Source organism: Diadema setosum, chromosome 4, assembly GCF_964275005.1.
Source record: "Diadema setosum chromosome 4, eeDiaSeto1, whole genome shotgun sequence".
Lineage (NCBI taxonomy): Eukaryota > Metazoa > Echinodermata > Echinoidea > Diadematoida > Diadematidae > Diadema > Diadema setosum.
The window spans coordinates 12,746,990-12,762,195 of record NC_092688.1 but is presented as its reverse complement, the minus strand read 5'-3'; the positions used below and the strand labels follow the sequence as shown (position 1 = coordinate 12,762,195).

Sequence of the window (15,206 nt, the reverse complement as noted above, 5' to 3'; positions counted from 1 at the left end):
CCAGTGGATGATGATGATCAGAGTTATCTGTAAAGAACCAGCAGACCAGCTACTATAGGTGTACATCAAAAAGATCCACCCGCAAGGCATGCCTCACCTTTGACTGTGCAGGGCAGCAAACTTCATAGTTTGGTTGAATATTGCAGTCCAGCCATATCCTTGTAGCCTCTAGTCAAAGCATGGACCTACTTCAGGTCCATGGTTCAAGCTTGACCTTTATGACATAGTATGGATTTTTTTATTTTTTATGTTTTGTTAGATACAGTTATTGCACCTTGTCTGTGCTGCAGATCATGGAATTTTGTTGCTGTTTCTTTCTGTGTATCAGTGGTTATCAGTCATTCATAACAGATGAAAAATATGACTGCAATGACTGCATGGGCACAACTAAATATTCCACCTCTTTCCCCACCCTGGAGGTTTCCATGTATTTGCAAGCAGGTTAACTCTGCATACATTGTAGCGCCCTCTATCATCAGGTTGTGGAATGTCCACATGAGGCTGACTGTGTGATGTTTTGAACAAGGTGTATCATACATGTACATGTAGTGTAGGCTTGAGGTCACCTTTGTGTTGTCATGGACTGCCTGGTGAAGTGGCTTCCAGTCAGCCAAATAAAGCAAGCACTAGGCTGGCTTCTTGGTATAAAGATTTGATTCTAAAACTCATTAAAAAAATGGTGATAAGGGGAAGGCAGTTTTTGGTCCTTGAATGTCTGTGGAGGGCATCACAGCAAGCCTAACCCAGTCAGGACTGAAGATGAGAGCCCCATGTGCTAAAGCACTGCCATTTTGGAGATCCTAGAGTGAAAAGGTTAAAGTAGCAATGTGTGCCCCACTCAAACACAATGTGTGGGGAATGCTGTGGCAGTCACTGTTTTGAGGGTCTGTGATCAAAATCCAGTGCTATGTGTTCTGACCTCGGTAAAAGCAATTCCTTCTTTATCTTTTCTGTGCTCTGCCTCACAGTATTGCTTTGACTTGAAATTGAATTTAGTAGGTAAAGCAGTAAAAAAAAGCTTGCAAACAATAACTCAAATAAAACAAACAAACATAGAGGATGAATATGACAAGGTGACAATCTTTAATAAGACAGTAGGCCTACCATAAACTTCAATACTTATATGCAAATGCAACAGAGAAGCATTTCAGGAAATGTAATGTCATTAGATGTGTTAATCATGGTACAAGGTGACATTCAAAAAAGTGAATCCTTTTTTCACTTATGACTTCTTTGTATATAACATCCCACAGCATTTTGTGATGGTGTGGTGGAGACAATCAGGATAATAATGCATGAAAGAAAATTTGTACAGGACCTGTGAATGGAGGAAGACTGATTTGATCTTTGACCTCTATCAGACTCAGTATGAGTGGACACATGGAATGGATTCATTTTTAGAATTCAATTTAATGTAACTGTTTACCATTGGGAGCAGTGATTAAAAAAAAATGTTCCAGTTATCACATTTAACGCACAGGTGTAGGTCAGTTGTATTACAAAACATCCTACTACTGATATATAAATATTTTGCAATAAAGCCTAAATTATAAGGAGATATCGCTATATTTCTCAATAAACCATAACTGTAGACAGTTAACTTTAGAAAAAAAAATATTAAAGCTGTTGTTCACATTTTGTAATTTTGTATATTTAACAGTACTTAATATTCATGAGACTGATTCAGATTTTAATATTGGTTGTTTCTATCCCCAACTCACATTTTAGAGCTATTTTGAATCACTAAAGCTGGGCTTTTATTTCGTCTGCAAATGGTAAATAATGCCTTTAAGTGAGAGGGTATTTCTGCCTAATTGAAAACTACTCCAAGTCCAATTCTATATAAGCCATTGATTTGATGTTCATAAACTGTCAAAAAATTGATTTTCTGCCTGATTAGCATGAATGATATTTGTGAGGCATTACTATCTCTGTATCGACTATCATAATTAGATTTAATGCCAAATGATTTTGTGTAATCACTAAACCCATTGTGAAGGTACAAATTGCAATTATGTAAATTGACCAGGTTCCCAGATAATTGAAGGTTTATGGCTAACCTTTAAACCCAACTATAGTTCATGAGTCACATGAGACTATGAAACTGATGGTGACTATGGATGGATGTATGCAAAAATACCCAGACAAACTAGGGGCCTTTTTTTTTTTTTAATGTAAAGAGCAGAAAGAGTTGTCATGACGAAACACTCTCTGAAGTGCAGCAGACTGAAGACTGGGATTGAGTAGAGAGAAGCTCGAAAGCCTGGCTGCATCCTGTCTCATTAGAAGGGATAGAAATGGAAAAGTCTTCTTGTCTTCATTGGTCAGTTAAAATGGGTGTATTGTCCCCTCTATCCTTGGCAGCCTGCACAAGTCTTTTGAAAGCAATTTGAGTGTGACGCTGTGACTTTCTAAATAGACAGACAGACAGATAGATAGATCATAGATAGATAGATAGATAGAAGATAGGTAGAGCGAGAGATGAGAGAGGGAAGAGCAAGGAGGGGAGAAGGAGAGCAAGTCTGATTGATTGTAAAAAGAGATGGTGATTACCGTTCTGATGTGTTCTGTGAATTGGCCTGCCTGAGTATTGCATGCACCTTGAAATAGTCCACATCAGTATTCTTGCGCTGTGCCGTGACTGAGATCTCAGCATATGCCGCTCTGGCACTTGCACACAGGATTGACATTTGTTGCATAAATCACTCCTGTGATTTGCGAAGTCACGCATGGATAAGGTTACATTTGCATCTGTCCATGATCTTACAGTATAAAGTGTCACAAACCACACCATGTAAGCTGGATGCTGTGAAGTGCAGTTAGGGACATTAGACAAGATTAGAAACAAACCCAAACAACTGCCACATGCAGCACAGTCTGTTACAGTGTAGTCAGTCATCGGAGGGAATGCCCTGCTGCATGCCACAGTGAATGCACATACATAATCTGCGGCACTAAGTGTGAAGATAAGGCCGCAAAGAAATGCTACATGGGTTTGTTTAGTGACTGTAAAATTATTCAGCAACCATTGAAAGATATCAGAAAGCTGATGACTGATGCAATACATGCCCAAAAGAAATCATACAGGTCATCTGGGTCTGTAGGACTGTAATACCAGATAAACCATTCTTCATTAACACTGTCAATATCAATGTCAATGGCATTGTGAGATGAAACGAGGGTCATACTGTACACAGTCAGCATTTTCTCAGAAAGAAAGGTTACGCCAAAGAAACCTTTTTCTCTTTGATTGACTCAAAGACAGTAAATGACTGATTCATCTAATATACATGTGGGTATGGTACATGTGTGCATTTTTTGGAAGAATATTATTTTGAGATAGGTCTCATTGCTAGCATTTTGCATTTCAGTATTAATGCTTCTTGCCCACTTTCTTTCCCTGCTGCTGCTTGTTGCTGCCCCCTACTCTTGGGCCCTGCAGTAGTGCACTGGACAATGCGACGGGAACCAAGGTAGCGATCAAGAAGATCAGCCCCTTTGAGCACCAAACTTACTGCCAGAGGACCCTGCGGGAGATCAAGATCCTGACGCGCTTCAGACATGAAAATGTGAGTGTAAACAAATCATATTTGTGTATAATGCATTTGTGTAGAAATCTACATACCTGTACATTAAAAAAAGAAAAAAAAATCGCATGACTTTCAGGTATTAAGGGAAAGCACCAAGGAATTTGGCAAAGCATGCAGTGTATCAAACAAGGTTTTCAATGCACCATACCTAAATTTCCATTTTTCATTTATGTAGAAATATGTTCCATTGTGTAGAAATCTTTACTATTACATTAAAAAAAAATAAATTGCCTGACTTTTAGGTATTAAGGGAAAGCACTAAGGAAGTTGGCAAAAGCAAGCAGTGCAACATGGTTTTCAATGCACCATATCTATCTTTTCATTTCGTATGTGTCTGTGTATACTTGTATTTCCAATGTATTATGTATAAAAACAGCTGTTTTGTGTATAACAATATGATTATAGCTGTGATGCAGTTTATATGTAGTCTTAAAAGACAACAATATGATTTATTCATGCATTATGAGAAATTGTATTATTAAGCTTTTCTTGCTGTGATTTTAGGTATAACTGTACAATGTTGTACTAGTGTGTGAGTGTTTGTGTTTGTTTTATTTGTTATTCTACAGATTATCAACATCCAAGACATCATTAAAGCTGAGGAAATGGAGAGCATGAAAGATGTGTATCCTTTCTGTCTGGTTTGCATACAAGCTGTATCATATACCCCTCAGGGTGGCCCTGAACAACTGTTGTTGGTTCAAGCATTTGCTTTCACGTGACAGTGTGTTACTCGCTATCTCTTCTTTTCCCATCCAGATTTATATCCCGCCTCAATCAAACTCCATTACGAGGACCTATATATTCCCACCCCCCTTTCCTGTGCTTTCAGTTTCAACATACTGTAAACATTGCCTGATTTTTTTCCCCCTGTCTGTTTTTGGGTCCAAACCTTTATTCTTGAAGCTGTGATCCAATTCCATTCTTTTTGGCCATACATCATGTTAATCTGCTGCCAACTTTGCCCTATTCGTCTGTGAGATTTCTAGTCACTTTGTGTGGCTGGTTACTGATTGCCTGCCACAAGGGAGCTGCGGGCTATTTTTTTTTTTTTTTATTATTTTTTTTTTTTTAGCAAAAATCTTCAAATGCCATCCTTGCCTCATACTGACTGACCCCCCCCCCCCCCCCCACTCAAGTTAAAGTACACAAAATATCTTGATTTGTCTTTGTGATGTTGCCCTATGATGCTCAGGGGTTAGATTTGTTTTGTTTGAAAAACAAAAACACATTCTGAAAAAGTTTATTTTTAGAAATGTTAATTAGAACAGTTATGTTTTAATAGCATTTTTACATCTCTCTAGTTTTCAATCAAAGCATGAACATGGAGGTCGTTATGTTGTGTAGAGGTACGAAAGTAATGTACCAACCAGCACCATCTGCATTTGGTCAGGGTGTCAGTTTGCCTGGCTGATTTGATAATTATGAAGAGAAATATTGAAACCTTTTAATAGCCAGGAGGCTCATTCACAAGAATCGAATTCTCAGAAATGCTCTGTCAGGGGGCAAAGCAGGAACTGTGAGATTTCTTTCTGTACTAATTATAAAACATGTGTAAACCACGACTTCACATATGAAGACTGATTGCAAAAGGAGTTAACTCCTTTCTTGTTACTGTAAAAGTAGTTTCTTTTGCGTACAGATACTTTCGCGGTTTCCATTGGTGCCGACTTTTTCTCGTGTGTTTAAATTCGCGGTGGGCCAAATCTGTGAATTCATAGTTGGCAAAAACTGTTTTCTTTTGCACATTGAAACCCAAACTTTAATCCAATTATTCTTTGATTTATCAAATAGAAATTAAAATTGAATGCAGGCTTACCTGAAATCCCGTCTCTCGAGTACTATATAACATGCTTGTACCTATATTGCGCGGTATCGCTGTGTGTGCTAACCATTAATGCACTCAATGCGCGGAATCTTCGTGTGTGCATGTGTGCAGCGTTGTTACAAGCGGCGAGCAAAACATTTTCGCGTGATGTTAAATTCGCGGTTCAACCTCAAAGCGCGAAAAGCGCGAAAATAAAACCACCGCGAAAGAAACCACTTTTACAGTAATTTGAAATACTTGCGATTGAAGCTGCTGAAAACAAAGAAAAAAGAAAACGTGTTCTTTATCTTTATTTCAAGAATATTCTTGTTATATGACAAGTGAGGGATTTTGGGAAGGTTTTTCACTGTAAAACACGGTATTTTCGCGGCGTGAAATTTTCGCGAATTAGAGCCAGCGGCCTTTTTTGCGGCATGAAATTTGTTGCGAGTTGCCTGTAACATTCAATGCATATAGTGTAAACAAGAACTTTCGCATACATTTTAATTTCGGGAATCTTGGCTGTCGTGAAATTTGCTAAATTAAAATGCACACAAACATTTCACGTTTTACAGTATTTTTCTCTGCCTGATGATGGACTTACTTTAAAAAAAAAAAAAAAAAAAATGATGCTTAACTCCTTTTTTGACCAAACTCTTGTATATATCTGATACACAATATCTGTGGCAGTATGAGATGGTGGTTCCCCAGAGGGTTATTGAACTCATGTTCCTTGACTAGCGCCCCCTTTCCACCTCCCCAACGGCCACTCCCAGATACATCGTGCAGACGCTGATGGAGACAGACCTGTACAAGCTGCTGAAGTCCCAGCAGCTCAGCAACGACCACATCTGCTACTTCCTGTACCAGATCCTGCGTGGCCTCAAGTACATCCACTCGGCCAACGTGCTCCACCGCGACCTGAAGCCAAGCAACCTCCTGCTCAACACCACTTGTGATCTGAAGGTGGGTAGCGCCTCTCAGTTTTTGGGGTTTTCCCCTGTATCTGGGTTGAATATGGCATGACTTGCCTGCTTGAAGCAAGAGCTGTGTCTGTGAATGCGGCTGCGGCTGCGGCTGCGGCTGCGGCTGCGGTGGCTGTGGCTGTGGCTGTGGCTGGTCAGTCGGCCAGTGTGTGACCCCTGCTCCATCTGGTCAGTTTCACACACCTGTTCGTGTTTCAGTCAGTGTGTGCTCCACTCAGTGTGTGCTCCACTGACCCACTGCATGTGGCTTTCACTCGGCTCTATGAGGCAAATGAAGAAGAAGCCATTTTCTGTGCATGGTTGGGTTGTGGTTCTCCCACGTGATGGAAATCCTTTAATGTTTCACATTGTCACCTAAGACTTGAGTAATTGTTGCATCCGTGTTTTTATTGCCAGCAGGATAAAGGAACCTGTGCTTCTCGACCAGAATATTTCTTTTTCTTTTGTCTTTGTCATGAATGTAACCCTAATACTCCTCTGGTATTTCTAATCTTGTTATTACCAAGCGGGGTGTGGGGGGCATTATGACCCCCCTCCCCCAAGATCTTGGCCATGGATCGCCTGATTGCCTCAAAATTTTGCATGAGGGTAGAGGATGAAGTAATCCACAAAGCTGTTTGACTTAATTCACAAAAATCTTTTTCCTTTATTTTATATGAATTAATTTATGGTAATGTATGGAAGAAATCATAGCTTTAGTGTAATATTTCTCTTTGAATGAAGCTGTAGGGATTACAATTTTTGGTACAAATGCCCTTTTATAATTTCCTAATCAATTCCTCAAAGAAAATGATAGGCTGTGATTTTTATGTCTTTTATTTTTTCCAATTTTCTTATATATTTGATTTTTCCACCTTATTTGGGCTGTGTATGATGTGTCTGTGTGCGAGAGGGTGTTTGTGTGTGTGTGTGTTTGGTATTTGTTTAACACTATTTGATACAGTTATGTTACTTTCTAGAAAAAATAATTTACATAATAAAAGAAAAGTTGATTTTGTCCAATATAGGTTTATACACAGACATACATGTATGTAGAAATGTCAAAATTTCAACGACTCGGATAATGTAATCTGACATCTGTACCGTAGGCCTGATAACTAAAATTTGGTATCAAAACATGCGGGAAGGATCACAGAAAAAAGTTCTGGAATTTTGTTTTGAAATATTAAGCCCCCCCCCCCCGGCAGTATTAGGATTTATGAATATTCTATTATTCAGTTGCAAGGATTACAGATGAAAAGGAGGAAATGTCCAGCCTGAAACACCCAGTTTAGTAACTAGCATATGTCTCCAGTCTCTTTAATCTTTTTCGTTGATACACAAGTCACACAAAGCGTGGTGGGATATGGAAATAGTTTTCCTCAAAAGAAAGAAGATTTTATAACCTTTCGCACCAATGGCAAAACTGTTAATGTGCTGTAGCAATAGAAGTTTAAAGGTAGGGAATCCCATTTGCATGCCTTTTAAATGAAGAGTTGTATAAATACAGTGGTACAGATGGACCTCGATTATCCGGCCATGTCGGGACCGGCGCTCATCCGGATAAGCGAATTGGCCGGATATGGGAGACACAATGTTAATGTATATAGCTGCCGTCCAAGCTGCCGTCCCAGTGCACTGGCAGCTAGGCAGGTAGCGTACCCCGCAACGGTGGTGTAATCTATGCTAGCCTGCGCAAAATTGCAGTCCCTTCTTCACAAAAATAAAGTAGGCCCCTATATCTTTATGTGAAAATCATACATGTTTTGCCTCATTAGATATTGAGAAACCTATCATGCACATCTCATGAAATTAGTGAAATAGATCCATGAAATGATGTTAAAGTCACTGTTTTTTCTCAATTTTTGGATGAAAAACAAAACAAAACAGTCCTCCACTGCATGAATGCGTCCGGATAACAGAGATTTCCGGATAAAAGGAGGCCGGATAATCGAGGTCGAACTGTATGTGGAAGAGAGTATCATTTTAGAAACTCCCATAAAGTATTGAAAGTGGAAGGTAACATTTAGTACATTTTTATTGACCATTAGATTTTGAATTGAATTTTTTTGGGGGCTCACCGTAAATTCCAGTACATCGTTAGGCTACCTTTGCAGACCCATGCACTGCATGTGTGTCCATCATGTATATTTTGTGAAGAAAGTTCATCAAAACTTACAAACATTTCTATATACATTCTTGCCACACACTCTATATGTTATTACATTAGCTCTTATACTTTTAGATTTGTGTTTATAGATAAAAAAAAAAATACAGAAGACTGCAACAAAAAGGCTTAAGTGTGGCTGACACACAGAACTACTGAGTAGTTGAGTTTTGTGCATTATTCAAATTGTAGATAACTGTTGACTTCCAAATTTCTCAGCAGTGGCCTAGACAAGTCCCCTGAGGTTAATATTTAATGTTTTGCTGCATTTTGGGAGGTCTGTTAAAGGTATCCCCTACCTTTAAAACAGTTGTCCTTGAATGAGTTGATCTGTGCATGACATTGGCTGATGGACAAATTTTCAGTATTGTTCACAATTCATGTAGTAGACTAGTATGTTATGATTTATGAAACAGTGTATTTGACTACAGTGCAAACAGAAAGTTGCATATTGCATGCATGTACTGAAGCTGGTCACATTCAAATGTAATTTGTTCCATGGGCACGTCTGCTGTGTTTCATTTTGGAGATGAATTGAAATTGAAATTTAGCTAAATTTTCTTGTGTAGAACAAATGCATATGTGTTCCAGTGTTTTATGGTAATGTACTTGATACACAAAAGCCATCTCTAGTCACACAAATACAGGAGGTGCAATGGCTGATAGCATAGGATTTAAACTGTCACAGTATTGTAAAAGCTTTGCAACTGCCCATATTATCAAATCTCTCAAGGTATCACGTAAATTGCTTCAGGCTTTCTCTGAGCTTGTATATATAATTTCTTTGGAAGAAAAAAGTAGGAAGGGGAGAGAGAGATCTTTTTAATATCTAGATGCAGGAACTGCTTAGGGTGGGATTTCACGGAGCACGCGAACGATTTGCGAAGGACGCGAATGGCAAAATCCAGCATTCGTATTTTAGTCTGCAAAAGATCGCCAAACGAATGTGAGGGTTCAGAAGCGTCGTCAATTGTTCGCGAAAGTCGTTTTTACTTCGGCGAGAATTTCAAAAAAGTTTGAAATTTTTTGCGAACCTTTTCCGCACACCTGGTCGTGATTTGCTCGTGAATTGTTCTCGAAAGTATCTTTAAAGCCTCGTCATATGCGCAAGACCTTCGCAAGACACTCTCGATGTTCGCAAAATGTTCGTGAAACCCCAAATAGACTCCGAAACTTTGGAGAATGTCTCGCGTATGTTACGCGAAATCTGCAAAGTTTTTCCGATCATTTTACGACGTAATCGCAAACTGTTCGCGTACCTTTTCAGACATTCTCGCAAACGTTTAGCGCACGTTTGGGGGATGTATGACCTATATGTTTTCTACAAATAAAAATCGTAGCATACATCTAAACATCAAACAATAATTATGAACAACTATAGTAACAAAAGAAATTAAAGACTAGCAAAGAGAAATAAATGTTTGATATGCAAAAAAAAAATCGCAGAATACACTTAAAATTAATCTAAAATATGTAAAATTTCATTTGAACCGGAGAGATTATGTGTTGGAGGAACTGCAAAAAAAAAAAGATCAAATGGTTTAATAGTGGAGATATGTCCTAGGGAAAAAATGTAGGCAAGCACATGATAGAGAAATGAGAGAAAAAAGAAAGGAGAAATAGAGGAAAGAAAAAAATTCAATTCAAGACAGCTTCCACCTCTCCTTGGGTACATTTTCTCCCATGATTATTGAAAATTCTTCGTTGTTCGCATTTCCGTCGCGTGTTCTTCGTGTACGTAACATGCTGTACTTTAGCAATGATACACACGACATTCGCACATACGTCGTGGAAACTTCGCACAAATTGCGCAAGAATAGTTTTCAGCTTCATTGTCGGAAAACATTCGGAGAAAAACTTTTCCGAATGTTGGATTTTGTCCTTCGCGTCCTTCGCAAATCGTTCGCGTGCTCCGTGAAATCCCACCCTTACCGTGGCCAAATATAAGTGATATTCCAAATACAGATCTGAAGCAGGATGTTTTATATATTCATTTCAGTAATTCCTTCTGCATTGCATCTCATGCCTTCCTTTGTACGTGTAACTTAATTCTATTCCATTCGAAGCTTTGTGTGTGTGTGTGTGTGTGTGTGTGTGTGTGTGTGTGTGTGTGTGTACGTATTAATTTCATTCTAAACATGGGTCTGGTATCGAATGAAATTCAGACAAAGAATACCATAGAACAAAAAAGTGTGTGTACTACAGATTTATTAGTCTTCAAACTTTATTAAACACCGCACATATGGTGCCAGAGCTACACATTATATGTTATAGATTATAAAATGTGTGAAAGAGAACAAATTGTTGGATGCATAAAATGCATCATGGCATATCTTTCTTCTGTTCCTCACAAGAATGTATCGAGTGTGCAAGAGTCAGCAAGCCATGAGCAGATCTTAACAAGATTGTGCCTGTAAACTATGAAGAGAGGCAGGGAAGACATTTCCACGAATGTAGAGTGAGCCATATCAAGATTGTAAAAATTAGCCCCGAGAGCACCTTGTCCGCGGCATCTCTTCTCTTCTCACAGACGTCTCTCCTTCAAACTACTTTTACGAGCTCTCCTTGAGGATGGAGGGGGGGGGGGGGGCGTGATTGCGTGACATATTACGCAGTGATGATATTTATATTTCATCTGTTAACTGCACCGTGCAATTACAGCTCTCTCGTCAGTGTGTGCATTATTACTGAGGGAGAGGCAGAACGTAGGACTGCCACATGCTGCATGTATGGATGATTCAGCCACTTAGGGAAGAAGTCTCAATATTTTTATCTCATCGCTGTGGCGGATTGAAGCGCGGGAAGCTTTTCGAGGAAGTGCGTGATGAGCATATACATAACACCAACCCCCCCAAAAAAACCAAAAAACAAAAAAAAACAAAACAAAACAAAGCAAAACAAAACCAATAACAAAAACAGACAAACAGACAGACAGAGAGGGAGAGGGATAAAAAGAGATAGAAAGAGAGAGAAATCATTACAAGAAAGACTCAGAAAATGGCAGTATTATTTGTAAGGCATAGTGGGACGTTATTACAAACTTGCCTAGCAAATTAGGGGGCTCAACTTTCACTGTCCTGTGTTACTCAGGTTCATACACTGTATCTGCTTAACTAAAACTGCAATGCTAATGATTTGAATTGAAGGAGGATAGCTAGAAGTTGTAAAATGTTGGGAGAGGCAGGACATTCATACAAGAGTTCAGACCGTTATTTCAGCTGTTTTATTTGCAAGCTCCAAAATATCCAGGTTGCTGTTGTACACTTATATCAAACCAGAAACATTCACAGCATGAAACTTTTGTGAAATTTCGCAAAATTTACAAAAGTTTCATGCTTGCAAAAATTTCTGGCTTTACAGTACACTGTAAAACATGTTATATTCGCGGCATGAATTTTTTGCAAATTGGAGCCGATGGCCTTTTTTGCGGCATGAAATTTTCGTGAACTGCCACTGGCATTCAATGCTTATAGTGTAGACGAATTTTCGCGTGCATTTTAATTTCGCGAATCTTGGCGCTCGCAAAATTCACGAAATTAAAATGCACGCGAACATTCCTCGTTGTAGAGTATGTGTCAATCAATGACAACAAGCATTTCAACTAGGCAGGGTCCACGATGTATGCCACTTACAATTGATTTCTGTTATTACTTTCGTCAGCAGTGTTTTCTCACGCTACACAAAAGCAGTTGCGCATGACACAAATATCATCACGGAGTGTAGTATCAGTAATACGCATTCATCATTTTATGATCGTTATCATTTCACAAGTTGATACGGTATCTGTCCAAGAGCTTTCTGTTGTCTCAACCGATGATTTGTTTTTCTATTAAATGTAAAGATTGTCTCAGTGGTCAGTATGGTTGAGCTCTACACCATGCGTTGTGTCTGACTGATTAATTTTTGGCTGTACAACACCTGTAGATATTTAGTGGTTATTCTCTTTTGTTCCTTTGTTGTGGCTTCAGAGGAACTACAAATTTGTACTTGCGAATTGAGTTTTAACCATGATTTACTAATTGACTCTCCTTATATGTTTAGCTGAAGCTAACTATACATTTTGTCTTGTTCTTTTATAATTTCTGTGACTATTGTCTCTGGTAGATCTGTGACTTTGGTCTGGCGCGAATAGCAGACCCTGACCACGACCACACGGGGTTCCTGACGGAGTACGTGGCGACAAGGTGGTACCGTGCCCCCGAGATCATGCTCAACTCCAAGGGCTACACGAAGTCAATTGACATGTGGTCTGTGGGCTGCATCCTGGCAGAGATGCTCTCAAACAGACCCATCTTCCCCGGCAAGCACTGTATCCTCTGCCTGAAGGCCCTTTGCATTTGATTTGATTTGATTTGATTTGATTTGATTTATTTATTCTCCGTATGGCATCGTTTACATTTTTTAAAAATCAATATAATCAAACATAATATACACAAATATGATACTCATTGTAGCTATTTTCTACTATTTCAACAATTTTGATTACACATACACATCTGTGACATAATTACAGTACATGTGTTATGAATTACCATACAGAACGGTCGCCAATAATAAGCTATAAGCTTGACCCTTTTGCAACCGATGATACAATACGTTAATGCAATACTGTATACGCCATATATTTCGCGAGTCTAAATTTTCGCGAATTGGGAATTCCCGATGATGTCGCGAGTGGTTAAATTTGCGATTGTGGAGGCCTGTACTGAACTGAGAAGTGTACACGCGTACGTCATATTCACCTCAGGATCTGAGTCAATATTTTTGCGTGTCTTTAATTTCGCGAAAAGCACCTGACTCTTGAAATTCGCGAAAATAAAAACCTCGCGAAATATTCAGCGTATACAGTATTTAAGAGAAGGGGGGGGGGTCCAACATGATGCTCGTGGATAAGGGGGATAATAGGAGAGACAGAAAGAGCAAGAAAGAGAGGGTGATAGAAACCTTCCGATACCAGGCTTGCCAGATCAAACTCACAATAAATACAGTGTGTGTGTGTGTGTGTGTTTTGGAAGAAGGGGGGGTTGGGGTAAATAGGACATTAATAGGGCGGGAAGATGGCTGTAGGAAGTACCTTTAAATTTAGAGGGATGGTACAGTTTTGGTTGAGATGGGGCTTCAGGTTTCTAATGTTTTTTATGACGATTTTTGGAGGTAATGAGAAACGTATAATGAAATCTGAAAGACCGTACAGTTCTTAGAGGAATTCAAAGTTATTTGATGAAAATTGGTTTTGAAATGACTGAGATATCCAAAACAAAGTGATTCTAATGAAAGGTGGAACCCACCTTTTATGAGGATCGCTCTTTTTACTTTGTTTTTTGGATATCTCAGCCATTTCAAAACTGATTTTCATAAAATAAACTTGAAATTCCTTGTAGAATTGTGTGTTCTTTAATATTTCATGAAGTGGTTTCTAAGTATCGTCGACAAAATGATCATTTCGTTAATGAAATGAACATTTCATCAACGAAATGGTCACTTCGTCGACAAAATGACTGATTTCGTAATGAAATAGACCATGCAACACTTTACGCTCCATGCAAATTGTCCATGGTTTAAACCCTGGTTTCAATTGTACCGCCTTCGTGAATCCGGCCATGGATTCTTATGGTGATGCTGCCATGTCATCACCCTTGTTCATTGCAATTTGTGATAACTTTCAAAACTATTCTTATTCTTCATCCCAGTTATTATAAATTCTGAAACTCTGTCCTCAGTATAACTAATTTATAGCTGTTCAAATGTAAAAATCTGAAAATCATCTGGAGGTTTCCCTTAACTGTGTTGGTGCGTCTCACCCAGACCTTGACCAGCTGAATCACATCTTGGGGATCCTGGGCTCTCCTTGCCCAGATGACCTGGCCTGCATCATCAACGAGAAGGCCCGGGCTTACCTGGAAGGGCTGCCCCTTAAGCCCAAGGTGCCGTGGACTCGTCTCTACCCCAAAGCTGACGCCAAAGGTGAGATGGCAACGTGTAGATGATGTTGGATAGCCCCGTGGATTCATAATCATCAGTTGAGAACTAAGAGACCAGTGATAAAAATAACATAATAATGATACTAAGGTCTTACTCATCCAGGGGAGCCTCTTCAGTGTTTCCACTGCTCTACTAGAGAGACCTGCCATTAAAAGTTTTGTACAGTTCTGGTCGAGGTGAGGATTTAGCTTATAATGTTTTGCGAGATATTCAGAAACCACTCTATGAGATGTCAAAGAGCATGCAATTCTAAGGAGTATCAAAAGTTTATTTGATGAAAATCGGCTTTAAAATGGCTGAGATATCCAAAAACAAGATGAAACAAAGAGATCCTAATAAAAGGCGTACCATGCATGCATAGTATAACATGCAGTGGCATGGGAATGCCTATGTACACGCACACACAGTGCATGCATTTCTCTGCGGCTGTCCTCAAGTGGATGTGATGTGGCGCTACACAATGTGGGACCCCGGGATAACGCGTGATGCATCTTATGTTTAAGTTTCTCTACCCTGATATTGTAGGGAACCTGATCTAACAAGGTAATTATGGTTGTCGGGTCCTCGTCATAACGAGGTTCTCCTGTACATTACTAGTATTGGCTAAAACACCATGGTTTGCCGCTTTCTGTTACAAGAGTTATACCATGTGACTCTACATTGGAACCCAAACGAGTGGGGCTCAAAACTCCCCA

At 39.2% G+C, this 15,206-nt stretch overlaps 1 protein-coding gene across 2 annotated transcripts in view; it reads left to right on the top strand.

Moving 5' to 3' along the window:
* Positions 1-15,206, top strand: part of LOC140227562 (mitogen-activated protein kinase 1-like) — a 46,237-nt gene that overhangs the window by 24,747 nt on the left and 6,284 nt on the right. For both annotated transcript variants that reach the window (XM_072307978.1, XM_072307977.1), the window contains exons 2-6: positions 3,443-3,569; positions 4,160-4,215; positions 6,174-6,363; positions 12,634-12,838; positions 14,335-14,493. In XM_072307978.1, coding sequence (XP_072164079.1) covers positions 3,443-3,569; positions 4,160-4,215; positions 6,174-6,363; positions 12,634-12,838; positions 14,335-14,493 — 737 coding nt within the window. The remainder of the gene's footprint in view (positions 1-3,442; positions 3,570-4,159; positions 4,216-6,173; positions 6,364-12,633; positions 12,839-14,334; positions 14,494-15,206) is intronic.